Source organism: Populus nigra, chromosome 4 (assembly GCF_951802175.1).
Source record: "Populus nigra chromosome 4, ddPopNigr1.1, whole genome shotgun sequence".
In the NCBI taxonomy this organism is placed as follows: domain Eukaryota; kingdom Viridiplantae; phylum Streptophyta; class Magnoliopsida; order Malpighiales; family Salicaceae; genus Populus; species Populus nigra.
In genome coordinates this window covers 554,836-576,055 of record NC_084855.1, presented here as the reverse complement: position 1 = coordinate 576,055, position 21,220 = coordinate 554,836, and the positions used below count along the sequence as shown (strand labels likewise).

Genomic DNA, 21,220 nt, shown 5'->3' with positions numbered 1-21,220 from the left:
ACTTAAAATAACCGATGTAACTCTTACCTAACTCTGACTCGAATATGAACCCGGATTTAATAACTTTTCAGCGAACACAGGAAGCGTTCAAGCCACGTATCTTGAATGATTCAAATCAATTATCATTACAATAACTTAGCTGAAAAAACGTTGACAGTTAACGTTAAACAAAAAGACAAAAGGCTCAAACAACCCTAAGCCCCCACTTCCTTGATTATTACATCCATGAATAAACAAACATTTGAGTAATAATTTTAGCAAAAGTGGAATACCCATTTTAGCAACTTAGAAGATATCAGATTCCAGTCATCCTTTTTTTTTTGTTGTTTTTTACTTAAAAAATACTACAGCATCAAGTTGAAGATGAGCTATAGATCGGTTCCTGATTCCGGCTCTCTTTGTCTACTGTAGCTCGATGATATGGACATTAAACAGTTGACTTCTTGCTCTAACAGCGAGAATTTCAAGGCCCCAATATGATGAGTTTGGTGATGTGGGGTCACTCATGAAGAGCGGCAGAATCTTGAAGCACAATAATAAGGAATCATAAGAGGCTAAAATGTCACAGATTCTTACTGTGTGTGAGAGAGAGGGATGGGCTCTGTAATTTTCTTGTGGAGGAGGTTTTCATGAGGGTCAAGCTTTTGTGACTGTTTCTTGCTTCACAGATATAAAATAGAGTATAATAGAAAAGGAAAGTACCCTTTGAGGATATCTTCAAGAATCTTTGATAGTGAGTGAGCTATAAATCCTTTGTTTCCTTCTTCTTCTTCCCCCCCCCCCCCCCCCCATTTCTGTTCTTGTTTTGGAGGTGATTACTGAATTAGTTTGAGATTGTGAATTACTATCACTGTTTCTTTAATCTCTTGTGGGTAAATTGAGGACCTTAAATTAAAAGTGAGAAAGCTGTTATTCTATCTATCATATAGTAGGAATCTGTGGAAAGTGGGTTTGCATTTTTATTGTATTTTTTGGTCTCTTTGGAATTTAAATCAAGAATATAATGCTGCTTCGATGGATATGGTGGTTTTCGAATTGGGTTTTTATTCTTCGGTTGACCTTGGTGTTAGTTGCTTGCAAGTATTGATGCGTAATCTTTTTTGATTTTTGCTTCTTTGGTCAACTTTAGATTGCGAAAATGAAATGAGAAACCTCTGGTGCTTTTGTAGAAACCTTCCTTTCCATTCTCCAGACAAAGTAAAATAGGATAGAGATTTCCTGCATCCAGTGAACTTGTTGTTTTTATGTTGGTTGCTGTGTTCTATTATGTTGATTGCGTTTCAGTAATTCGGACAGGTTGTTGGCTTTCGAAGGCTTCGAGACTTGAATTGTTCCTAGAGATCCCTGTCATCTGATGCAAAAAGCTGAGCTTTTTCAGTACTTCTGGTTTTGATTTTGAGAAAATATCGTGATGGAAGATGGTGGTTTATCACCGGGTACGATGCTGGGCGCAACGGTTGATTCAGTCTCGGTTATGGATTTCGACTACATGGATGAATTGTTGTTAGAAGGATGCTGGTTAGAAACAACAGATGGATCTGAGTTTCTTAATCCTAGTCTGTCCAATTCTGCTGCCTTTTTTGATTCTTCATATATGTGGCCCACTCCAGAGATTAACCATGGTGACTCAGCCTCTAGTCCATCCCAAAAGGGCAATCAAGAAGATAACCAGATATCAATGTTGCCAGGGAATTCTACTCTGAGTGATATCCAAGCCAGAAGTCCTGCTGGTGAGACCGCGGTTTCTGTAGCTGGATGGGATGACAATGCAACTGATGGCTCTGAACTTGGAAAAAGATGGTGGATAGGACCCACTCCGAATCCAAGTGTTGAAACTTCTGTGAAGAGGAGATTAATTAAGGCATTGGAGTGCATTAAAGACTTAACGAAAAATAAAGATGTCCTTATACAAATATGGGTCCCTGTTAATAGAGGAGGTAGACGTGTTCTTACAACCCATGATCAACCTTTTTCACTTGATCCCAGCAGTGAGAAACTGGCGAGTTACAGAGACATATCCGTTAAATATCAATTTTCTGCTGAGGAGGATTCCAAGGATTCAGTTGGCTTGCCTGGTCGGGTTTTCTTGGGTAAAGTTCCTGAGTGGACTCCTGATGTTCGATTCTTTAGAAGTGATGAATACCCACGAGTGAATCACGCTCAGCTGTATGATGTACGTGGAACTCTTGCCCTTCCTGTTTTTGAACAAGGTAGCCGGACTTGCTTGGGTGTTATTGAGGTGGTGACCACTTCACAAAAGATCAAGTACCGTCCCGAGCTTGAAAGTGTTTGCAAGGCTCTTGAGGTTTGTTTTCCATTTTCAGAACGATTCTCTCTGCATCTCAGTTTAAAAGTTCAGGTATTTCACCATTGAAAAGCACGTCATTGAGGAGTGTTAATAAACTAACACCAGGATGAATGTTAAATTGATTGATGAAAGCCCTCACATTTTGATTCACAAGCTATCTAAAATCTTGATGTCCAATCACTAGAATCTGGCATCCATATGGCCTGCATATATGCACATACTTGCACATATCTGAAGCTCAGTGGAAAAGATATACTCAAAAGATACAGTGTAACACCCCTAAATCTGCATTTACTATCATTGATGATTACTTTAGAATAAAGTAAGATTAGAGAAAATTAGGAGCCAAAAGCCAAAGAACTAAAGAAAAGAAGGTTCAAAATGCAATTACCAACTTAAGTAGATGAAGTAGTATAGATTTTGCATGATTAAGTTGGTGAAGTTGGACAATGACCAAGTTGGTGAAGCATGACAATTTTGCAGTCATATGAGTGAAGTAGGACAAGTTTTGGCATGCCATGCTTGTGAGATGTCAAAAGGAAGGTAGAGATGTGCTCTCCTTCAAAGTTTTCAGTATCAACTACATCTTTTCCATCTTTTTCTTCCATTTCTTGGAACTAAGAGAGAGCTAAATACCATCCTACAAGCTAACACTACTAAACCATATATTCCAAAAACAGATTGTGGAGTATTAGAGCCCAAATTTAATAAAATTGTTAGAAAGAAAACCAAAGATATATTGTGAGGTTAGAAAAGAAAGAAGAGAAAAGGAAAGAAAGAGAGAAAGTAAAGGAAAAAGGGCTAAAGTTTAAGGTGAGTGATTAAATTAACATGTATAAATCCTATTGATTTAGGTATTTTTATGTATGGAGAATTTCTTTAAATGCTTGCTGAATTTTCAGAATATATATATATGACCTAAGTTTGAATGGAAACTTCATATGATAGTTTCTAAATAAGAGTATGATCGTGAAAGATTGAACTATGATGTGTTCTATTAAAGTAAAGGATGTGTTTTTAGCCCAAATTTTGTGTTGATGTAATAGCACATGACATGTGAAAAGAGGAAAACTTGCTTTACATGAAAGTGGCCACCTACATGCTACATATGCTGCCATTGAGGTAGTATATATGAGATATGGACATTGAATTGTCATACATGTTAACCTGTGCAAATATTATGTCAATATGATGTTGGGCCTAAATGTTGAAAACTTGTGAAGTTTTCCATGCTTATTTCTTTAATCATTCACTGGGTTATCTCATCAATAATTGATAAACAATTTTCAGAGAATCAAAGTGAGAATAAAAGAGGGCTTGGGTGATAGGTTACCAACAGAAGTGTCATTGAAATCCTAGCTTGAAGTGTAACTTAAGTAGTCTTTTCTTAGTGCTATTGTCTCTTTCATGGGTTAGTTTTTGTGTATGTGGCATTACACATATAAATTCATATGTAACATATCATGTATCGACACTTTTAATGTGTAATTGCTAAATAGAAAATCTATGTACAAAGATATAGAATATATGTGAATGAACTAGACGAGATAAAAAGATGTCATGTAAGTTTGTGTGATGGACAGCAGGTTGTGTAAACTTATAAATGCATGTTTGATTGGTAAATTGATTCACAAGATAACAATAAAAAGTAACTAAAAAGCTTGGTTTACTTTGCTAACTAAACTAAGATTCTAAAGTGAATATAATCAAAGACACTTAACTAAGATGCATTATCATAGTAATTAGGAGAGGGGTATGAGATCCAGCTTCCTTTTGGTCTTGACTCTTTATTTTGCTCTGCCAGAATATGTGAAGGTGGTGCCCTTCAGGATGCTTACATTTTTTTTACCTTTTGTTTTTTGACACAGTTACTAGGCTAAACAAGGAGAGTATCCCGCTTAATCACCTAAGCCTCCCATTCTAGGTGTGATTGGAACCCTTTCAAATTCTAATCACAGGGCCAGAAAGTCTTAGGAGCTAAGATTTAGGTGCTAGGTCCCAAATAAGAGTTCTTTTTGGAGCATCGATTGCCTATAGTTTTGGCCTTTAAACCTTGAAGTGGGAGCTTGATTTTTGTAACTTAGCAAGATCAATAATCAAATTTCTACTTTTCTGTATATTTTACTTGGTAGTGCTTTGTTGTCAAGTGATTTCATTTTTGAGGGTACTTATTTTTGTTCAACTATGGCTTCTTGTTTTCAATTTGTAAACAACAATTGCTCACATGTTCACTTCAGATAGAACCTTGTGTTCAAACTAAGTGCAATGTCCAAATTCAGAAGTATGTTAGCAGTGTACTCAAACTTGTGTTTATAATAAGCTTTTTTAACTTGCAGACTGTTGATCTTAGGAGTTCTGAAGTTCCAAGCATACAGAACTTACAGGTAAAACAAGAAAGATAGCAGAAGAAAATTGCTACTCTTTAAGTTCTCTTATGTATTTTTGACGTCATAGTGGGGTGTTTTCCTTTCACCAGGCATGTAATATGTCCTACCAAGCTGCATTACCTGAGATTCGAAAGCTTCTGAGAGCTGCCTGTGAGACACACAGATTGCCCTTAGCTCAAACTTGGGTCCCATGTACCCAACAAGGCAAGGGAGGTTGCCGGCATTCCAACGAGAATTACTATCGATGTGTTTCTACTGTGGATGATGCTTGCTGTGTAGCTGATTCTGCTATCCAGGGTTTTCAAGAGGCGTGCTCGGAGCATCACTTGCTAAAGGGTCAAGGAGTTGCTGGGCAAGCCTTTATGACTAACGAACCCTGCTTCTCAGGTGACATAACTTCATATGGCAAGACTGAGTATCCTCTTTCTCACCATGCAAGGATGTTTGGACTGTGTGCTGCTGTTGCAATTCGCTTGCGAAGCATTTACACTGGTACAACAGACTTTGTCCTGGAGTTCTTCTTGCCTGTCAATTGCAGGGATCCTCAAGAGCAGAAGAAGATGCTTAATTCACTGTCTGCCATCATACAGCATGTTAGCCAGACCTTACGGGTAGTAACAGACAAAGAACTCGTGGAGGAAACTGATCTGCCATTCAGTGAAGTGTTAGTACCTTCGGATGGTAGATCTAGTGGAGAAGAGACATCAACAGTTAAAGAGTCTTGTTCAGAAAGGCATAGTAGAGATAATTCACCCTGGACTGCCTGTCTCTCAGAGGTCCAACCAAGTGGAAGTAACAACTCTTTATCTCAAAAAGACAAACAAAAGGTAATGTTGCTTGAAAAATCCAATGAGAACAGGGAAAATCGAGAAGATTATAGCCTTAGAGAGAGTATTAAATGTGGCAGAGATTCTACTTCTGCTGAAGTTAGCTTTTCAAGTGCTGGCGCATCTAAAACAGGAGAAAAAAAACATGCCAAAGCAGAAAAAACAATCACCTTGCAAGTTCTTCGGCAATATTTTGCTGGCAGCTTAAAGGATGCTGCGAAGAGTATTGGTGGTAAGCTTTATTCCATTATAGAATATTTTATTTTCTTATTTACAGTAAATGTCTCTTTGTTTTCACATTTTGTGTGACTGGTGTGCCACCAAGTAATTTGAATTTGTCCACCCTTCATTTGCATTGTTGCATGTATGGTAATACTCTGGAACAAATTCCCTCCCCCATACAGTACTGATGACACGTTTCTTATTACCCTCTATCTTTGCAGAGTTGAATTTGTCTTTGTTTTGACATCTTACCTGCTTTTTCCACAAATTTCAGTTTGCCCCACTACGTTGAAAAGAATATGCAGGCAACATGGAATTAACCGCTGGCCTTCGCGAAAAATCAAGAAGGTTGGTCACTCCTTAAAGAAACTCCAACGTGTTATCGACTCAGTTGAAGGTGCCTCTGGCACTGTTCAGATTGATTCCTTTTATAAAAATTTCCCTGAGCTTGCCTCGCCAACTTTGTCCAGAACTAGTCCACTATCAACTTTAAAGCCAAGCAGTCATCCGAAACCACTAGGCATGCAGCCTGAAGGAGGTACTTTCAGCTCCCAAGTTACTGCACCAAAATCACCTTCACCCTCATGTAGTCTGAGTTCCAGTTCAAGCCATAGCTGTTCCAGTGGGGCAATTGCTGCTAGTGAAGATCCTGTGTCTGGAGAAAACTCAGGCAATGCTGTTTTGAAGATGGTCCGAAGCAATGTGGAGCTCCATGCATCAAGTCCAGGAGAACAGGAGATAATGCCAAGATCCCAGAGTCATAAAACTCTTGCAGAACTGGGGAGCATTCCGCCCTTATCTAAAGATAGTAGCCGATTTTCTCAAGAAACGGATGCTCACAGATTGAAAGTCACTTATGGAAATGAGATAATTCGGCTCCGCATGTCAAACAAATGGGGATTCAAAGATCTATTGCAAGAGATCGTCAGACGGTTTAACATAGATGACATACATAGATTTGATCTGAAGTACTTGGATGATGATTCTGAGTGGGTCTTATTGACATGTGATGATGATTTGGAGGAGTGTATTGCTATATGCGGTTCATCTGATAACCAGACAATTAAACTCTTGCTCGAAGTTTCTCCTCGTCCCTTAGGGAGGTCTTCGCACAGCAGTGGGCTGTCTTGATCTTTTCAATCCTCCATGTAGTCCATGGCATTGCCATTCGATGTTAAATTCTTTCTGATGGACATGAGATTTGAGCACGATAGATCAGAACGATTCCACAAACAGGAACAGGAAGTTCTCCGTCATGATCTGTATAGAAGAAAAGCTATGCAATGAAATTAGAGGAAGCCTGTGTTTTTGCTAGGGTTGGAGTTTCATGCATGACCTGGTTGGGAGCCTTTGTAAGAGAAGTTGATGGACTTGCGTATGTTTTCAGATATTCTCTTCAGTATATAAGATATCCCCTGTTCCTCGTCAGAAATGTACTATTCTTCTTCCTCACCAGAACTAAATCTCCGGGGTATGTTCTTATCATAATTATTGTTTTAAAACCTAGACTGACTTTGATTATTTTAAAATCCGGATTGGCTTGGGCATGGTTGACCCAAGACTGGATCAATCTGAATTAAAGAAGAAAAAAATATTTTTTTGAATTCTCCTATCCGTAACCCAAGTCTTGTTGCAATCCAAGGTATATTTCTTGTGATTTCTCTCCCTTTTTTTACTTTTAACCCAGAAATCTGGTTTTTATTCCAAGGCCAAGAAGGCTTTAGCCCAAATGAAGTACAAGCTATTGGAATCAACGGCCGAAGTGTGCTTGAAAAGAAAACAGGCAAATCTGGCAACCTTGCAGCTGAATGATTTTCTTCCTTTTGGAAAAACACACCGTACTTTACATATTTCAGGATTGCCATTTGAGCATTTTTGCTTCACTAATTCTATAATTAACTTGGTATCTCGAAGAAAAGAAAAAAGAAAATATTGATTAGCCTGCCAAAAAGAACTATGATACAGCAATACAGCTTCTCAAGGCCGCAAGGAAACCGATGGCCGGTCTTCTTGCTTCTCGACAAGTTTACACCTTGAAGGTGGGCCAAACATGCTCAACACAACCTGCAAACAGTTGATCCGCACAATGTTTTCAATATGATTCGGTGAGAAAAGGAGATGAAAATTCTATATTGAAGGCAAAATAAAAAACCTCAGCTTCCCCTGAAGTTCGGTTCCTAAGAGTTGAGACAACATTTTACTGATTGATGTACTTGTTTTCCCTCTAAATATGGAGATTGCTACTAAACCACTAAATCCAAGATATGATGATGTGTTTGCTACATTCTTCTTGCCACTGACATTTACCACCAGCATCAATTTCATGATTGATCCAGATTGTAAGCTAAATGGTAACGTTTAAGTGGAAGGAGAGATTTTGGAAAGCTCGATAAACTTACCGGTAAGAACACCAACCCATGTAAGAAACCAAGGAGGACCAGTGCAAGGTACATTTGGAAGTAATAAACCTGCAGAACACGAGAGGACGATGGTAAATAAACTGAAAAAAATATTGCCTCATTTGATGGGTATTCGAGTGGAGAAACACTAACCACAAAAACTTCCGTTCTTGAGAAGCAAAGAACAATCACGCCAACTAGTTTTGTTAATGTGATGCCACTGCAAAATTACATTACAGACAATTTTTCAACAAGATAATTGCAATTAATACAGAATTCCACATGGAAATAAAGGTACGTGCTTTGAGCTCAAAATCACATCTGCAGTGATGTATGCATTGAAGGGGTGCAAAAGACATGTGTTTTTATATTTCCCTTTCTTGCCTTTCTATTTTTAATTTGGTTCTTTCATGGTGTATCTCATGGAAAAAGGGTGACAGCATCAAACTTATTTAAAATAATATGTGAATTACACATGTTTTCTTATAAAATCAAAAGATCATCAAAAATTGATTAAAAAAAAAATTCAACCACGCCAATATTAAACCATAATATCATTTACAATATGATAAAATTGATCAAAAATCAAGTCCTGTTTTCTTTTCTTTTTTTTACTTTTTGATGATTCTTAGGTGATTTTTTAGGAAAACAAGTGGCTTGCATGTGATAATTAATAGCTAAGATGAACAGAGTCTAATATAAAGGGGGTGTCAATCAAAATATCCTATAATTTGTATCGACAGAGTGAGTTGCCCAGAGGTCTCAGCAATCTAGTTCATGACATGAGCCAAAGAAGGAACCTGAAGACAGAAGCTCCCATTGTACCCAGAGCATCCCTGACTCTTTGGTCTCTGTCGCCACTACTCACCTGTTTAAAAAAAGAGTGAGAACATGCAGCCAAAGGAAAAGGTATAGTATTGCACCAATAATAACCTTAGAGCTGAAAGATTAAAGTTCCCAGATTCAGAAGGAAAACCATTTCTCTAGTTGCATTAGTAATCAACTAAGTATCTGAATCCAGAAAAATATTGAGATGCATTATAATATGGGATCTAACTTACATGTTAACTACTAAGCCAAAATAACCAAATGCAGATTCCATCTATTCATCTTTTAACTGAATGGAATAGAAGAGAATGAACTTGAAGTTCCATTGGAGGAACAGAATTGGCAGTGACTTATCAGAAGAAAGTAGAGAAGATATATAAAGAAAATGGAGAATGATGTGATGCTAACCGAGAAAGCATGTGTTAAATGTACGCAGAACTCAACACCAATGCCCACTGACATGACAAGGTTGACAACAGAGACTGCATTCAGTTGAATGTTCAGAATTGCCATCACGCCCTGTGGAGTTTAATCTTGTAAGCAGAGGGATTATAGTATGGGCAGAACAGGTTAATTGTTACAAATAAAATGAAAAATACATAGATATTGATAAAGGAAGCAGAGTTACCATGAGATCCACGACTATCATTGCCAACACCAGCAAAATGATAGCAGAACTCCATAAACTACATTTTAAAGAAAGTTAAGAAACAAAGTGATCATGAAGTCATTCTCCAATACAGCAGTTCAGTTCATTTGGAAAGAACCGAACACTGAAGCCAGTATTTTCTAGTGAAGGAAAAGGAGAATATTGGCAAATAGAACACCTACCTGCATGTGATGACCAAGCAAACAACAAATACCGCTCCTGGTACATCACCAAATAAAACCAACCAGTTAAGGTTTTATGGAAGGGAAAATGACCAGTTATGTTTAACGAAAAAGTTCATTTGGAGAACAATTAACAATAAAGGTTGACAGTGCAAATTTGCATCGGTAAATTTTTTACTCAGACCACAGTGAGATATCATTAAATGATTAATGATATAGACATAAGCAGTACAAATCGACAAAACAATCTCTTCAGTTTTGAAAGGCCTGAATTTTTTCTGATTACTAGTATTGAAGAGCATGTTAATAAAAGCTTAGCTTCTCAGTGAAAAAAAGAAGCAATTCATGAAAAATAAAAAAGACAGCTTTATCATCAAGAACACGAGAATGAGATGAAAAAAACCCAAGCACGTAATCCATGAACTCCACAGAAAATAAGAAGATGTCAGTTCAAGTTCTGAATTTCTAAGGGTTACTGACCAATTGCTATGGCGAGGTTGATCAATGCAGTCCTCCATATATCAAGGTATTGTTCAAAAAACATATAAAATACAGAGTAGGGGAAGATCTCCATCTGCACAGGATAACAAACGTCATTTAAGAGACAGCCTTTCTAGCGTACAGCCAACTATGGGCTGTGCTGTCTGCAAACAACAGTGAACATGGGATGAACAGGTAAAACTATTCTTCTTTAATGTTAAGGTAGGAGGTCGTAAATAAATTCATAAAGAATCAGTCCTTTGATGAGCAGGGCTAGTATCATACTAAAGTAGCAACAAGAGTTGGCTTCCTAGCATAGGGGAAAGACAAGACTAGAAAATCTGACCATGATAATTTATTTAAAAAAGATAATATCAGTCTGACCATGCAGTAATCACTATCACTGATTTTTTACCTTCAAAGAATCAGAAGCCCTTGAACTGAACTCTCGAGCAGCCCTCATTGAATTGACATAGTCAATCTAAAATAGATGTTAATGTTTTCATACAGAAACAAGAAACATATCACATTGAGCAAATTTTAACATTAGAAAATACTACCTACCTGCTTGTTAAGAGGTGTATGATACGTGCGGAAGGATGATGCTTGAATAACACCATTCTCATAGCCTGAAAAGGAGAGGGGGGTTGAGGAGTTTATTAGCATTCAAAAAACAAGCCACCATATGGCATGCAGACAAACTATTTTAAAGCATGCATACTTGGGCGTGACTTTCCCTAAGGTTTATCAAACTGGATTGAAAGAACAAATGTCCAACTCAGCAAACCTTGTAGATCTATACTGCTAGTGTAAGCACCATGGCCACCTTTGGCACAGTCAGCAGAGGGCAAAGCATTGAGGAACCATGGGAGTTTCTCCTTGAACTGAGATGTAGATGGACGATCACTATTCAAATCTGAGTGACGGAAGCACTGAAAAATTCTAAATGTTAGTAATTAATCCAGCTACAAATAAGAAATGATAGATACTACTGCCTTGATATAAATGACAGTCAAGCACAAAACATTTCAAAGGAAAATGGGCAGCAAATTGTTTCATAAAATTTCAAGAAGAAAAGAATGAGGATTACAGTAGTACAATCTTTGCATACCCCACCAAGACCACATGAACCTGTATCAGATAAACAACAAGGAGACTGGGCAAAACAGGAAAAAGGAAGTCAGCTTCAGCATTATTAATGAGAATAAATAATGACACCAATGGGAAGCAATAGAAATAAGAGCAGAAAATGAAAAGGTAGGTTATCATCACAATATCCCCATAATTACCATGGATGCTCAGGCTGGTAATCAGTCGCTATAATCACCAACAGGAGCTGGCAATTGGTCTCATATTGAACTCTGGGGGTGTCATTACCAGTTTAATTAAGTCCACAGTTTTAATTTGATCTACCATTTACTAGACTTTCACTTTAATTTTAAGCCATTGCATAAGGAGAATATTACACAATGATCGTATGAACTGCATAGGCAGGAGCAGCCATGTGACCATAATAGTAGGGCCAGTTTAATTAAGTCCACAGTTTTAATTTGATCTACCATTTACTAGACTTTCACTTTAATTTTAAGCCATTGCATAAGGAGAATATTACACAATGATCGTATGAACTGCATAGGCAGGAGCAGCCATGTGACCATAATAGTAGGGCCAAATGTGCACAAAATCCCATGCCAGAATAAAAGCCAGCTTTTATTAAAGATTAGAAAACAACCTGATCATCAGGGGGGCAATAAGTCCCATTTGTGAACTTCCTACAGCAGCCGAAAGCTTCTGGAGATATCCATACAAGAAAATCATCAAGCCATGAAGCAGCTGGCATAGCTATATAGCTAGATTCTGGTGTTAAGGATGCTCTTGCAATCTGCAGAAGCAAGGCGACAAAAGATTCTTGTCAAAGGAAAAACAACCATTCCAATAATTAATGCCCATAAGGAGTAAATAACGAGCGATGTTCAATAGATTAGAAAGATTTGCCTCATTTAAAAGAGAGTTTGAATCACATTGGCTGATGGAGCACAGCTGATTTGTCTGACTTGATTCTGAGCTGTGGAGTGCAGTAGCATCAGTTGAAGATCTAAGCAATGAAAGGAATATGCAAAAAAGAAGCACTGGAATTACCTATAGTTGTAGTTCTTAACTACAAAATATAGTGGTGGACCAATTCTGAGATACTCTGAGACATTATTAAAATAGCCCTGCAGGAAAAAAAGCTTGCATGATAAACTCCCAGCCAATAGAACACCATATCCATATATACATAGCAAGCTGTAAACCAGTATCAAGAAATTGAACCTGAAGATACGAGTCCCGCGGAAGAACAATTTTTTGTTCTAAACCAGGTTGAACTCGAGTGGATAATGCCTATATGATCCATATATATAACAAGTTAGAGTACGACATGTAACAGGCACCTACAGAAGTATGAATATGTAAGAGTGATATCGAGCATCTCACTATGCTGGACAATGTGAAAGCAGCAAAGATGGCAATGACTACTATCTTAACTCCCCAAAGACTGAGTATGGGTGCGTGGATCTCCTAATAATGACAAGAACGTCAATTTGATTAGTGAATAATGCTCAGCAGAAACACACTCTTTCTTCTATAAAGAAAAGAAGCACCTCATCAGGTATAAAACTCTCAAGAATCTTAAACAAGAGTACCATGAATCTAAATCAGAATCACAGGTGCATATGATGCAGTTGCAAACATATAGCATAACCATATTAGCATTTGAAAAGATATAATTTCTCTGAAAAATTCATTAATACAAATCAGCACCTTCATATAGCGAGCCAGCAATCCAGGTCTTCTCCCACCAATTCCTAAACATTCACATTGCATTTTTCAATAAGAGACCACCTCAAGTTTACATTAAGGAACAAAATAAAGCAGTTGACAAAACCAAGTGGCAAATGAGATAATCCATCAAGTCAAATATGAGTTATAAACAACCTCCTAACACTACCTTTATCAGAGTCTGCAGATGAAGATGAAATTTTCCGACATGGAATGCAATCAATTCTCTTATCCTCAGCTCGCAAAAAATCAAAAACTATGAAAGCTACAAAAGCAGTAACTTGCAGAAGAAAGTCCAAAAGAACAGCAAGTGCTGCAAAAGAGGCATGGCATAAAATGGTGTTACAGTCTTGAAAAGAAGAGTTGAAATTAAAAAAAAAAAAAATTAACTTGTGTATAAGAAAAGGGATTAAATTATCTGACCAGCAAACATAGAGAACACACGACATGCTGGCATAGGAATGAAACTTCCAACTGCAAATGCTAAAACCTCAGATAGACTAGCAAGTGTGATGGATGGTCCAACTTCCACAAGAGCATTGCTTATCCGTCCCTCTAGCGGCAACTCCATTGGTTGCCTCTTGACAGCATGCACCAATATGCACATGTTATCCACGCCAACCTGATATGACAGTTAATTATATAAACTATAGCAATACTTTATGAAAAAACTAGTCAAAATTAGCTTTGGAAATTAACCTAGATTAAATAGAAGAATATTTGATCTAATACTAACATTCAAATTAAAAAAGTTTTTTGAAATAAATAAATATAATATTTACTAAGAGCCTCAAGACTAGTATAATGGTCGGTCAGCATGCAAGAAAGGTTATATGCATGAAACATTTGAAGAATTCTCCAAAGAGTTATGCTAAATCTCAAGAGATAAATTTATGCAACAGTGACACAAATAGTCAATCGATAGATGACTTTATAGTTTCATGTTATTACAAATCATGCCTTTGCATTTTGCAAGCACTTGTGTCACTTTCTTTTTTATCCAGCTCTAGTTGGCCCAAGTCAACTGCTGAGTTGAGCAGGTGGAATGGCAACTAGTCCTTTCTTTTTTATCCATGAACCATTTCAACAAAAGATATATGTAGTCTCGGGGCACAATAGCTAGTCAGAATTGAAGCAACCTATTAAAAACTTACCCTCAACAATTAATGTAGGCAAAATGACAAATACCACATGAAGTCTGAAATAAGAAGAAAGAAACTTACAGCTAATACAAGAAAAGGAATGACTTCCATGATGATTAGTGTAGACTTCACTCCAATGGCACTAAAAAATCCAACAGATCCAAGAACAGACAACATGACAAGCAAAACTCCAGAAAGACCAAGCAATACCTGTAAGTCAACCAATCACAAAAACTGAATGAGGGAAAGGGGAAAGTTAAAAGAAAATATGAACATTTCATGCGGAAAACCTAGCATTCATGGAATACAATAAGTAGTTTGGAATGGAATACAGGTTCTACCCAGGGAGAGGGCAAAGTTCAAGCCAGTAAAAGGACATACCTTAGATGAAATGTAAAACGAAGATAAATGAGGAGTGTCACCCAGAGTAAGAGATATGTAGGCAAACATCACAAGATAGCTAATCTGAAAAGGAAGAAGCGTCAACAATTAAACAAAATAAGTGACATCCAACACACTCCTGAACCATTACACGAAGTGGCTCACTCATGCTTGAATTGACATCCTGTCGTCTCCAAACCCTGGATCTTTATCATTGCCCTAAACAGTGAATTTTCCATAACTTTAAAATGGAAATGTCTTTTTTTTCTTCAACAAGAAAAAAGCTCACCAATATAGTTATGACATCAGCAGTGCTTTCCCTTTTTAGTTCCTCCTCAATGGAGCTTTCCGAAGAAAAAGAAAGTGTGAGATTCTTAGATTGCACCATTGGCAATAATGCATTCTGTCCCATGAAAAACATGAAATGATTTAGATAAAATGAAGCAGTAAACCTCCACTGATTAACAATAGAAATGATGATGCAGATATATGTTATTAAGCAGTCAAGTATTCAGGATAACACTTGCTGCTTGCAGCAGATCCAATTTGAAGAAAAAGGCACAAACAGTTTGGATCAGATCTTATATCTTTCCCTCATTTTGATATCTGCAGCCCTTTTGTTTTCTTTTTATGTTTGATAGTGGATTCCTACATCTTAGCCCTGATTCATTAGCTTAATTAAATGCAAAAGATTCGGATTTCTACTTTTAACAAATGGAATCTGGGTACTAAGGAGGATGGTCTGTTGCTCCAACAGCGCAGCCACTTCTGTGTTCTTCTCTTATTTCTCCCTTCTCTTCATATTGTTCATGTCAACAAATTTTAACTACCATGAAAAACATTTCGGTAAACATGTTATCTGAAAATGGAGATACATGTCTGTTCCAGACACCATATACACAATCACTGGACTGAGACAGAAAACAAACCTTCACTAACTGAATAAAAGCCTTCTCCCAAGCAACCGCCTTATCAGTTTCATTCCCTTCTTTATCAATCACATTGTTTACTGGATAAGTTACAATAAATGCAGATGCCTGTCACAGAGAAGTGGTTGGAGGATTATTATAGACATATGATCCAATTGTATTTGCTATTTATGAGGATAGAAAAAATACCTCCGAATAATTGTTCCCAGAGAAACCTCCCAAGGCTGTGCTTGGATCAAGGGGAGCTTTGAAGGCACTCCGACATGTGTCTGCAGAGGAATAATGCTGAAATAACATGGTATCATCATAATAATCAGACAGAGAGAATTCTTGGAGCTGAGATAGGGAGTGGGAGAGGAAGACATGATTTTGGGAATTATTAAAACCTGAGACTGAGAAGATATACCTGGAGACAATAGTTCACGTGCTCAACTCCTCCATAATTATCGAGATTTTGAGGATCCATTTGGAAATACTGATGGGAAGGGGGGGATGGGGTGAGAGAGAGATATAGAGAGTTAGTGACTGATCAAAATCAAAATAAATACCTCTAGATTCATCTTCCATTGTTGCAAACTCATGCAACTGAACAGTGGAAAGCCTTATAAGGAACTCCTAAAGTCCTATTAAAATTGTTACCACTAACTTGGAGTGGAACAAATTCGTTTTTACATAATTTTAAGCATTTCGTTGCACACATACATCGAAATAAAGATCGTCAAGCAAAAAAAAAACCTGCAGTACACTCTGAGTGGCACAATCTTTGTCCAGTGGCTTCAAGCAAATATCAGTCAGAGATACCATTGTTCCAGAATAATTTGCGTGGATTCCATCAACCTGTCAGAGCTGAATGCTATCAATCTATGACATTTCAGATCACCCTTTTCCAATAAGAAAATGGAAAAAATAATATAATAGAACAGCAAATGAAAGCTGGATTGATACATGGTGATGCATGCAACAATCTGTTCCCAAAAAAGTCTGGGAAGTGGCACCAGACAAATGAATACCTTTTTTTGTATTTCAAAAAGTAATTTGATGTTGTTTTCTGTCACAATACTTGGTCTTTTCTGTGCCCCAGCTTCTGGAACAGTCGCTAGAATTAGCTGGAAAACATGTCACCGTTAGTTCTTTCCAGAATTAGAAGAGGACTAAAAATCCTGCAGCTATGAAGATTCAAAACTATTCCAAATCAAGCAAACAAAACGCTGTGCATGTAAATTTTTATCATCAGAAAACATGTATCAAAAAAGCAGTCAGAATAATGCATAGTGGTCTTTCTGTGCTCAAACATTAAAAAGAAAAGGGCAACGATCACATAATGCAGGTATGACAGTACACATGCATGCAAATTATAATGATAAATACAGCATTGGTGTGATGATTGATGCTGTCAATCTATTTGCAGTCACTTTCATGGCAAATTTTTGTGATGAAAAGGAAAAGGATAGCTAATGTAAGTTGGTTCGCTTGATACAGAGAAGAAAAGGAGAGAAAAATTGTTCTACTGGTGATAACTAACAGGAAACTAGTTTTCAATCTCTAGAACCAGCATCTAAAAGAGTATATTTGTAAAGACCAAAATAAGAGCACAAGGAAACAAGACAGGGAGCAAAAAATATAAAAAAACATGAGTAGAATACTGCAGGACCTGCTCAATTCTGTAAAAAGGGGCTAGGTGGGTGTCAAAAAACCTTTTCTCTTCCGCAACTTTACTCCCAGGCCCTACCCATAGCTGAAATAGTACAAGTATTAGCAGTTTGATGACATATGGAGAAATTTAGCACTAATAAGAGTACAATAATGAATACTCTATTAGACCAATTGCCAAAATTTGAAGCATGGTCGACTAAGCAACTAAATGCATAATAGATATTTTTTTATGACTTCTCCAGGAAATCATGTCCACTCTCCCAAAGCAGAATATTGCCCCCCAATTTGTCACTTCCACATACACATTAGTTTCTCATATTCATTTCAATGGATTCGTTGACGTCCTCTAATTCTTTCCAGAAATATTCATCAATTTTGTTAATTCTAGCATCAAGACTTTGTTGGGAAAAAATATTAGTAAAAACTGTAGAATGGTTAAAAAACAAAAACACCCCCTTTCTCTAGGATTTTAACAGAGAAGATTAAAGAAGCAATTTGTATGTTCAATTCTACCTTCTCAGGCCGTGTCTCCACCTTGAAACGGATGAGACCTAGACAAAGTAAAAGAATTACAGCCAACGACAAGCTCAACACAAGGATTGGGTTTCTAGCAACCCATGTTCCATAACACCTGAAATATAAACAAACCAAAAAGGTCAAAAATAATTCAGTTACTCTGATAGCGTTAATGGCAAACTTGGTGGACCTGTAGAACTTCGACATGTATCCTTGAACAATTGAAAGCTGAACCCTGCTTCCGGTTTGAGGAGAATCTTCAAGCATCTTATAAAAGTAGTTTAAAGAATTCAGCAACATTGGCCAATGAATTGAGTAGACCTTTTCACTGATCAGATTAAGGTCAAAAAGAAAGAACTACAAAACCACTAGATAAGAATAGGTAGGAAACCGGAGGCACCTGCATGGGAAGGTTCTCATCCTTCTTCCCAGTAACTTCACCACTGTCCTTGATATTCGACACTGGGTTCATTCTAGAACTCTGGTCCCTTTCTCTTTTTCGATGAAACAAGCCCCATCCCAAAAGGATGGAAACCAATATAACATAGAGGATTGTTAGAATAAAGTCAACGCATTTGGCCTGCAGAAGGAGAACAGTGAACAGTGAAACTGAATTAGCAAAACATAAAAATACTTTACGTGAGGAATGTCAAATGGTAATCATCAGCAAATTACTCTGCATCCAAACCAAACAAGTAAATCAGTGGAAAAGGCTAAATTCAAAAGTTATTTTCTGCATGATACCTCACCTTGAGAGATCCAATTCTCACTGCACAAGAAGCCCCCTCGTGATGTGGAGGAGGATCAGTATTTGCACAAACAGGAGATTGAGGACAATCACCACAAGAACAACCCAGTGAAATATCACCACATGAATATGTAGAAACATTCATGGGTTTCATTCCAGATGACTCAGGAGCAGAAGGCTTGAATGTCATAGCATATGGTGAGCCCGGCACATTAAGGGGTGCTCGTCTACCAATAAATGCATACCACTCTGCCAAAAATAATTCATGGCATAAGCACTATAAGTCATACAAAAACATAGAAAATCATGCATAAAACAGAAGCAATAAGTCAAGGAAGTAGAGCTCTGAAACTTCCAAGGAACAGATAGTCCAAAAGAAATTCTTCCTCGGATAGAAATTCATTCTGAGATAGACCCCCGCTTCTCCACTTCAAGCCTAACTTCCAGCAAAGTCTTCAAACCCAAAATCATCATCCACTTTAAGATCATGGGTACAGTAGAAATATTGAGTTCGCTTTGTACGTACGACGACGCCCTCATCATGTGTGGGAGATAGAGAGACAAAGAGAGAAGAGACTAGAGAGATGAGGGAGCAGAATCTTAAGCTACAGCTTTAAAGTAAAAAATCACCTGTGAAATTTTTAGCACCAGCACCAATAAAATTTAGAGCCCGACTATTCATGGTCCCAAACTTTACATCCTTGCAAGATTCATACAACCCTTCACCAAAAGAATCATATACATAAAAATCAATGCCACCCACGGTCAAATTGCCTTTAACCTGAAAAGAGAATAAGACACCTTAAATAAAATTACTCTCTTCAGCAAAAAGAATGATGTGTCAAGCTCCAAGAAGAATTCCAACAACCATCAGTTCAATCAAAAACACAATGCTCAAAGAATAGGCTATAGCAATTTCGCATTTCCTTTTTAAAATTCACAACATTTTATTATGCGATAAGCAATAGAACTAAGATGCAAGACATTGATTTATTGGCTAATTCGCATAACAGATTCAACACATTGGAATTTTTCTTGCTCATGATAATACGAGAACACTAAAATCTCTTTAGAAATCCAACCAAAACAGTAGGAACTGCAAACCTTATCCGTAGAAGTCACGTTAATAAACATGCTCTGATGCGGGGAACAGGTAAGCTCACAGAACAAATTCAAAAAGTTTCTCAAACATGCAGGACAGCCGACCAGAAATGGAATTGCCTGCAAAACATAAATAAAACACTTAAAAAGCTTCTCAAACATGTGCACATGTACTCAATCTTGTTGCCGGAAAGTCTTCTTACTTGCTGGACTTGTGACCGTAAAGTTTCAAACTGAGCTTCTGAACAACAAACATTGCCAGTAATTGTAGGGCATAAGCTTTGAATCTTTTGTGAAAGCAAGTCATCTGGCTGATAAATAAATAGAAAAAAAGAAGAAGAAGAAGAAGAAGAAGCACGTACTGGCATATTCAGGAACTATAGCAAAATGCAGCATCCAAGTTTTTAAAATTAATTTTTTTTAAAAAAAAAAAACCCAGATACCTTCACAGATGGGGAGCCAAAAGGACAGTTCACAACTTTTCCATCTTCACGTGCACCACAAATATCATACATTGCACAATATTCCTCTGAATGTCTCTCCCTGCAAATCATATCAAAAATAAATAGATGATCAATTCGAGAAAATCCAAGCTATTTTATTTTAATTACAAGAAAATTTAAAAAAAAAAAGGAAAGAAAAAAATCTCACCCTGATACTGCATTTCGTGTTTTAAGCGACCGTGCATCAGACCTCTCCGCGCTGACTACAGATACTGCATAAAACACCTGCATGTTCATAAATTTCAAATTCAGTACCAAAACTCGTCAAAAAGTGCAATTCAGTCCTTAAGTTCTTAGAAACTGGAGACTCGGCAGAAATGTTAGTCCTCACACACACTATGAGGACACGTAATGTGAAAATTAAAAGCAAAAAAAATTCAAACAAATTATAGTAATTATAATTTTCTCAAAAAAAACAGAGGAAAAGAAATGAAACCCTTATAAAACAAAAATCGAACTCTGAAAATGTTTTTTTTTAAAAAAAAAAACAGAATCTTCTTCAAACGGAAACGTTTAAGAAGAAGGGGAAAAATCAAGAGAATGCGAGGGGGGGAAATAAAAAAATAAAATCCTCGCCTGTAATAGAAAAATCGAAACCAGAAAAAGCTTCATCGTCCTGCTTGAGAGCTCCATTGCAACCAGCGCGATGAACTCTGCCGCTAATTGCAGTCTATGTACATGTAGAGAGAGAGAGAGAGAGAGAGAGAGAAGCGAGAGTCGTGAATTGATACGTTTGTAAAGGAGAAAAATGAGTGAGAGAGAGAGTGAGAAAAGAGTCAAAAGTTTCGGAATTTATAGTTGTCTGCGGAGGGAGAGTTTAACATAGTAGAGGCTCTCTGTTCACTGGGTGCTTGCAACAATCACTCTGTTCAGGGTGAAAATTAATGAGGATAGAGAGGTATGTGGTTTGTTTTTATTTACGTAAATGCCGCTTCCTTTCGGTTACTTTATCCATTTTTCTCATATTAAAAAAAAAAAAATTCCCGTGATGGCTTGCCAACTAAATTTTGTTAAGAACTAGTTTAATTATCCATGCTGTGTTGCTATTTTTTTTTTATTGATGAATAGTTTTTTATTTTTGATTTTTTAATTAGAAATAAAATTTTAAAATAGTTTCATGTCTCACTACAATAAAAAAAATAGTA

At 37.1% G+C, this 21,220-nt stretch overlaps 2 protein-coding genes across 6 annotated transcripts; one reads left to right on the top strand and one right to left on the bottom strand.

The window, feature by feature from the left end:
* Window positions 1-152: 152 nt before the first annotated feature.
* On the top strand, window positions 153-7,348 carry LOC133691830 (protein NLP4-like). Of its 4 annotated transcripts, XM_062112436.1 has the most exons (6): window positions 153-733; window positions 1,285-2,305; window positions 4,645-4,692; window positions 4,785-5,754; window positions 6,019-6,092; window positions 6,215-6,352. In XM_062112436.1, exons 2-6 carry the CDS (start codon window positions 1,412-1,414, stop codon window positions 6,218-6,220), a joined length of 1,992 nt encoding a protein of 663 aa, XP_061968420.1. In that variant the 5' UTR covers window positions 153-733; window positions 1,285-1,411; the 3' UTR covers window positions 6,221-6,352. The 4 variants fall into 4 exon arrangements, with proteins under 4 accessions (XP_061968420.1, XP_061968417.1, XP_061968416.1 ...); XM_062112433.1 differs by having other exon boundaries at window positions 158-733; window positions 1,297-2,305; window positions 6,019-7,348; XM_062112432.1 differs by having other exon boundaries at window positions 158-733; window positions 6,019-7,348.
* Window positions 7,349-7,532: 184 nt separating this feature from the next.
* Window positions 7,533-20,966, bottom strand: LOC133691829 (uncharacterized). 2 transcript variants are annotated; one of them, XM_062112430.1, is made up of 39 exons: window positions 20,652-20,964; window positions 20,224-20,300; window positions 20,016-20,115; window positions 19,776-19,883; window positions 19,576-19,692; window positions 19,102-19,252; window positions 18,473-18,720; window positions 18,124-18,303; window positions 17,914-17,990; window positions 17,721-17,838; window positions 17,206-17,289; window positions 16,565-16,660; window positions 16,290-16,391; window positions 15,961-16,029; window positions 15,744-15,839; window positions 15,555-15,662; window positions 14,915-15,028; window positions 14,626-14,709; window positions 14,326-14,454; window positions 13,526-13,724; window positions 13,272-13,415; window positions 13,085-13,128; window positions 12,758-12,841; window positions 12,596-12,664; window positions 12,422-12,498; window positions 12,278-12,347; window positions 12,015-12,164; window positions 11,373-11,438; window positions 11,070-11,214; window positions 10,847-10,911; window positions 10,698-10,763; window positions 10,283-10,376; window positions 9,803-9,839; window positions 9,600-9,657; window positions 9,380-9,490; window positions 8,944-9,011; window positions 8,297-8,363; window positions 8,144-8,212; window positions 7,533-7,808 (listed from the first exon to the last, which is right to left on the bottom strand). In XM_062112430.1, exons 1-39 carry the CDS (start codon window positions 20,706-20,708, stop codon window positions 7,722-7,724), a joined length of 3,885 nt encoding a protein of 1,294 aa, XP_061968414.1. In that variant the 5' UTR covers window positions 20,709-20,964; the 3' UTR covers window positions 7,533-7,721. The 2 variants fall into 2 exon arrangements, with proteins under 2 accessions (XP_061968414.1, XP_061968415.1); XM_062112431.1 differs by lacking the exons at window positions 7,533-7,808; window positions 8,144-8,212; window positions 8,297-8,363 and adding an exon at window positions 9,205-9,260 and having other exon boundaries at window positions 20,652-20,966.
* Window positions 20,967-21,220: the final 254 nt, after the last annotated feature.

Excerpts from the sequence above, each read along its gene's own strand:
- LOC133691830 (XM_062112433.1), top strand. The coding sequence starts at position 1,412 with ATGGAAGATGGTGGTTTATCACCGGGTACGATGCTGGGCGCAACGGTT. Across the intron at positions 4,693-4,784 it reads CAAGCATACAGAACTTACAG|GCATGTAATATGTCCTACCA; the intron begins GTAAAACAAGAA and ends TCCTTTCACCAG. Across the intron at positions 5,755-6,018 it reads TGCTGCGAAGAGTATTGGTG|TTTGCCCCACTACGTTGAAA; the intron begins GTAAGCTTTATT and ends CACAAATTTCAG.
- LOC133691829 (XM_062112430.1), bottom strand. The coding sequence starts at position 20,708 with ATGGAGCTCTCAAGCAGGACGATGAAGCTTTTTCTGGTTTCGATTTTT. Across the intron at positions 17,991-18,123 it reads ATGAGAACCTTCCCATGCAG|ATGCTTGAAGATTCTCCTCA; the intron begins GTGCCTCCGGTT and ends TACTTTTATAAG. Across the intron at positions 9,491-9,599 it reads TGATAGTCGTGGATCTCATG|GGCGTGATGGCAATTCTGAA; the intron begins GTAACTCTGCTT and ends TAAACTCCACAG.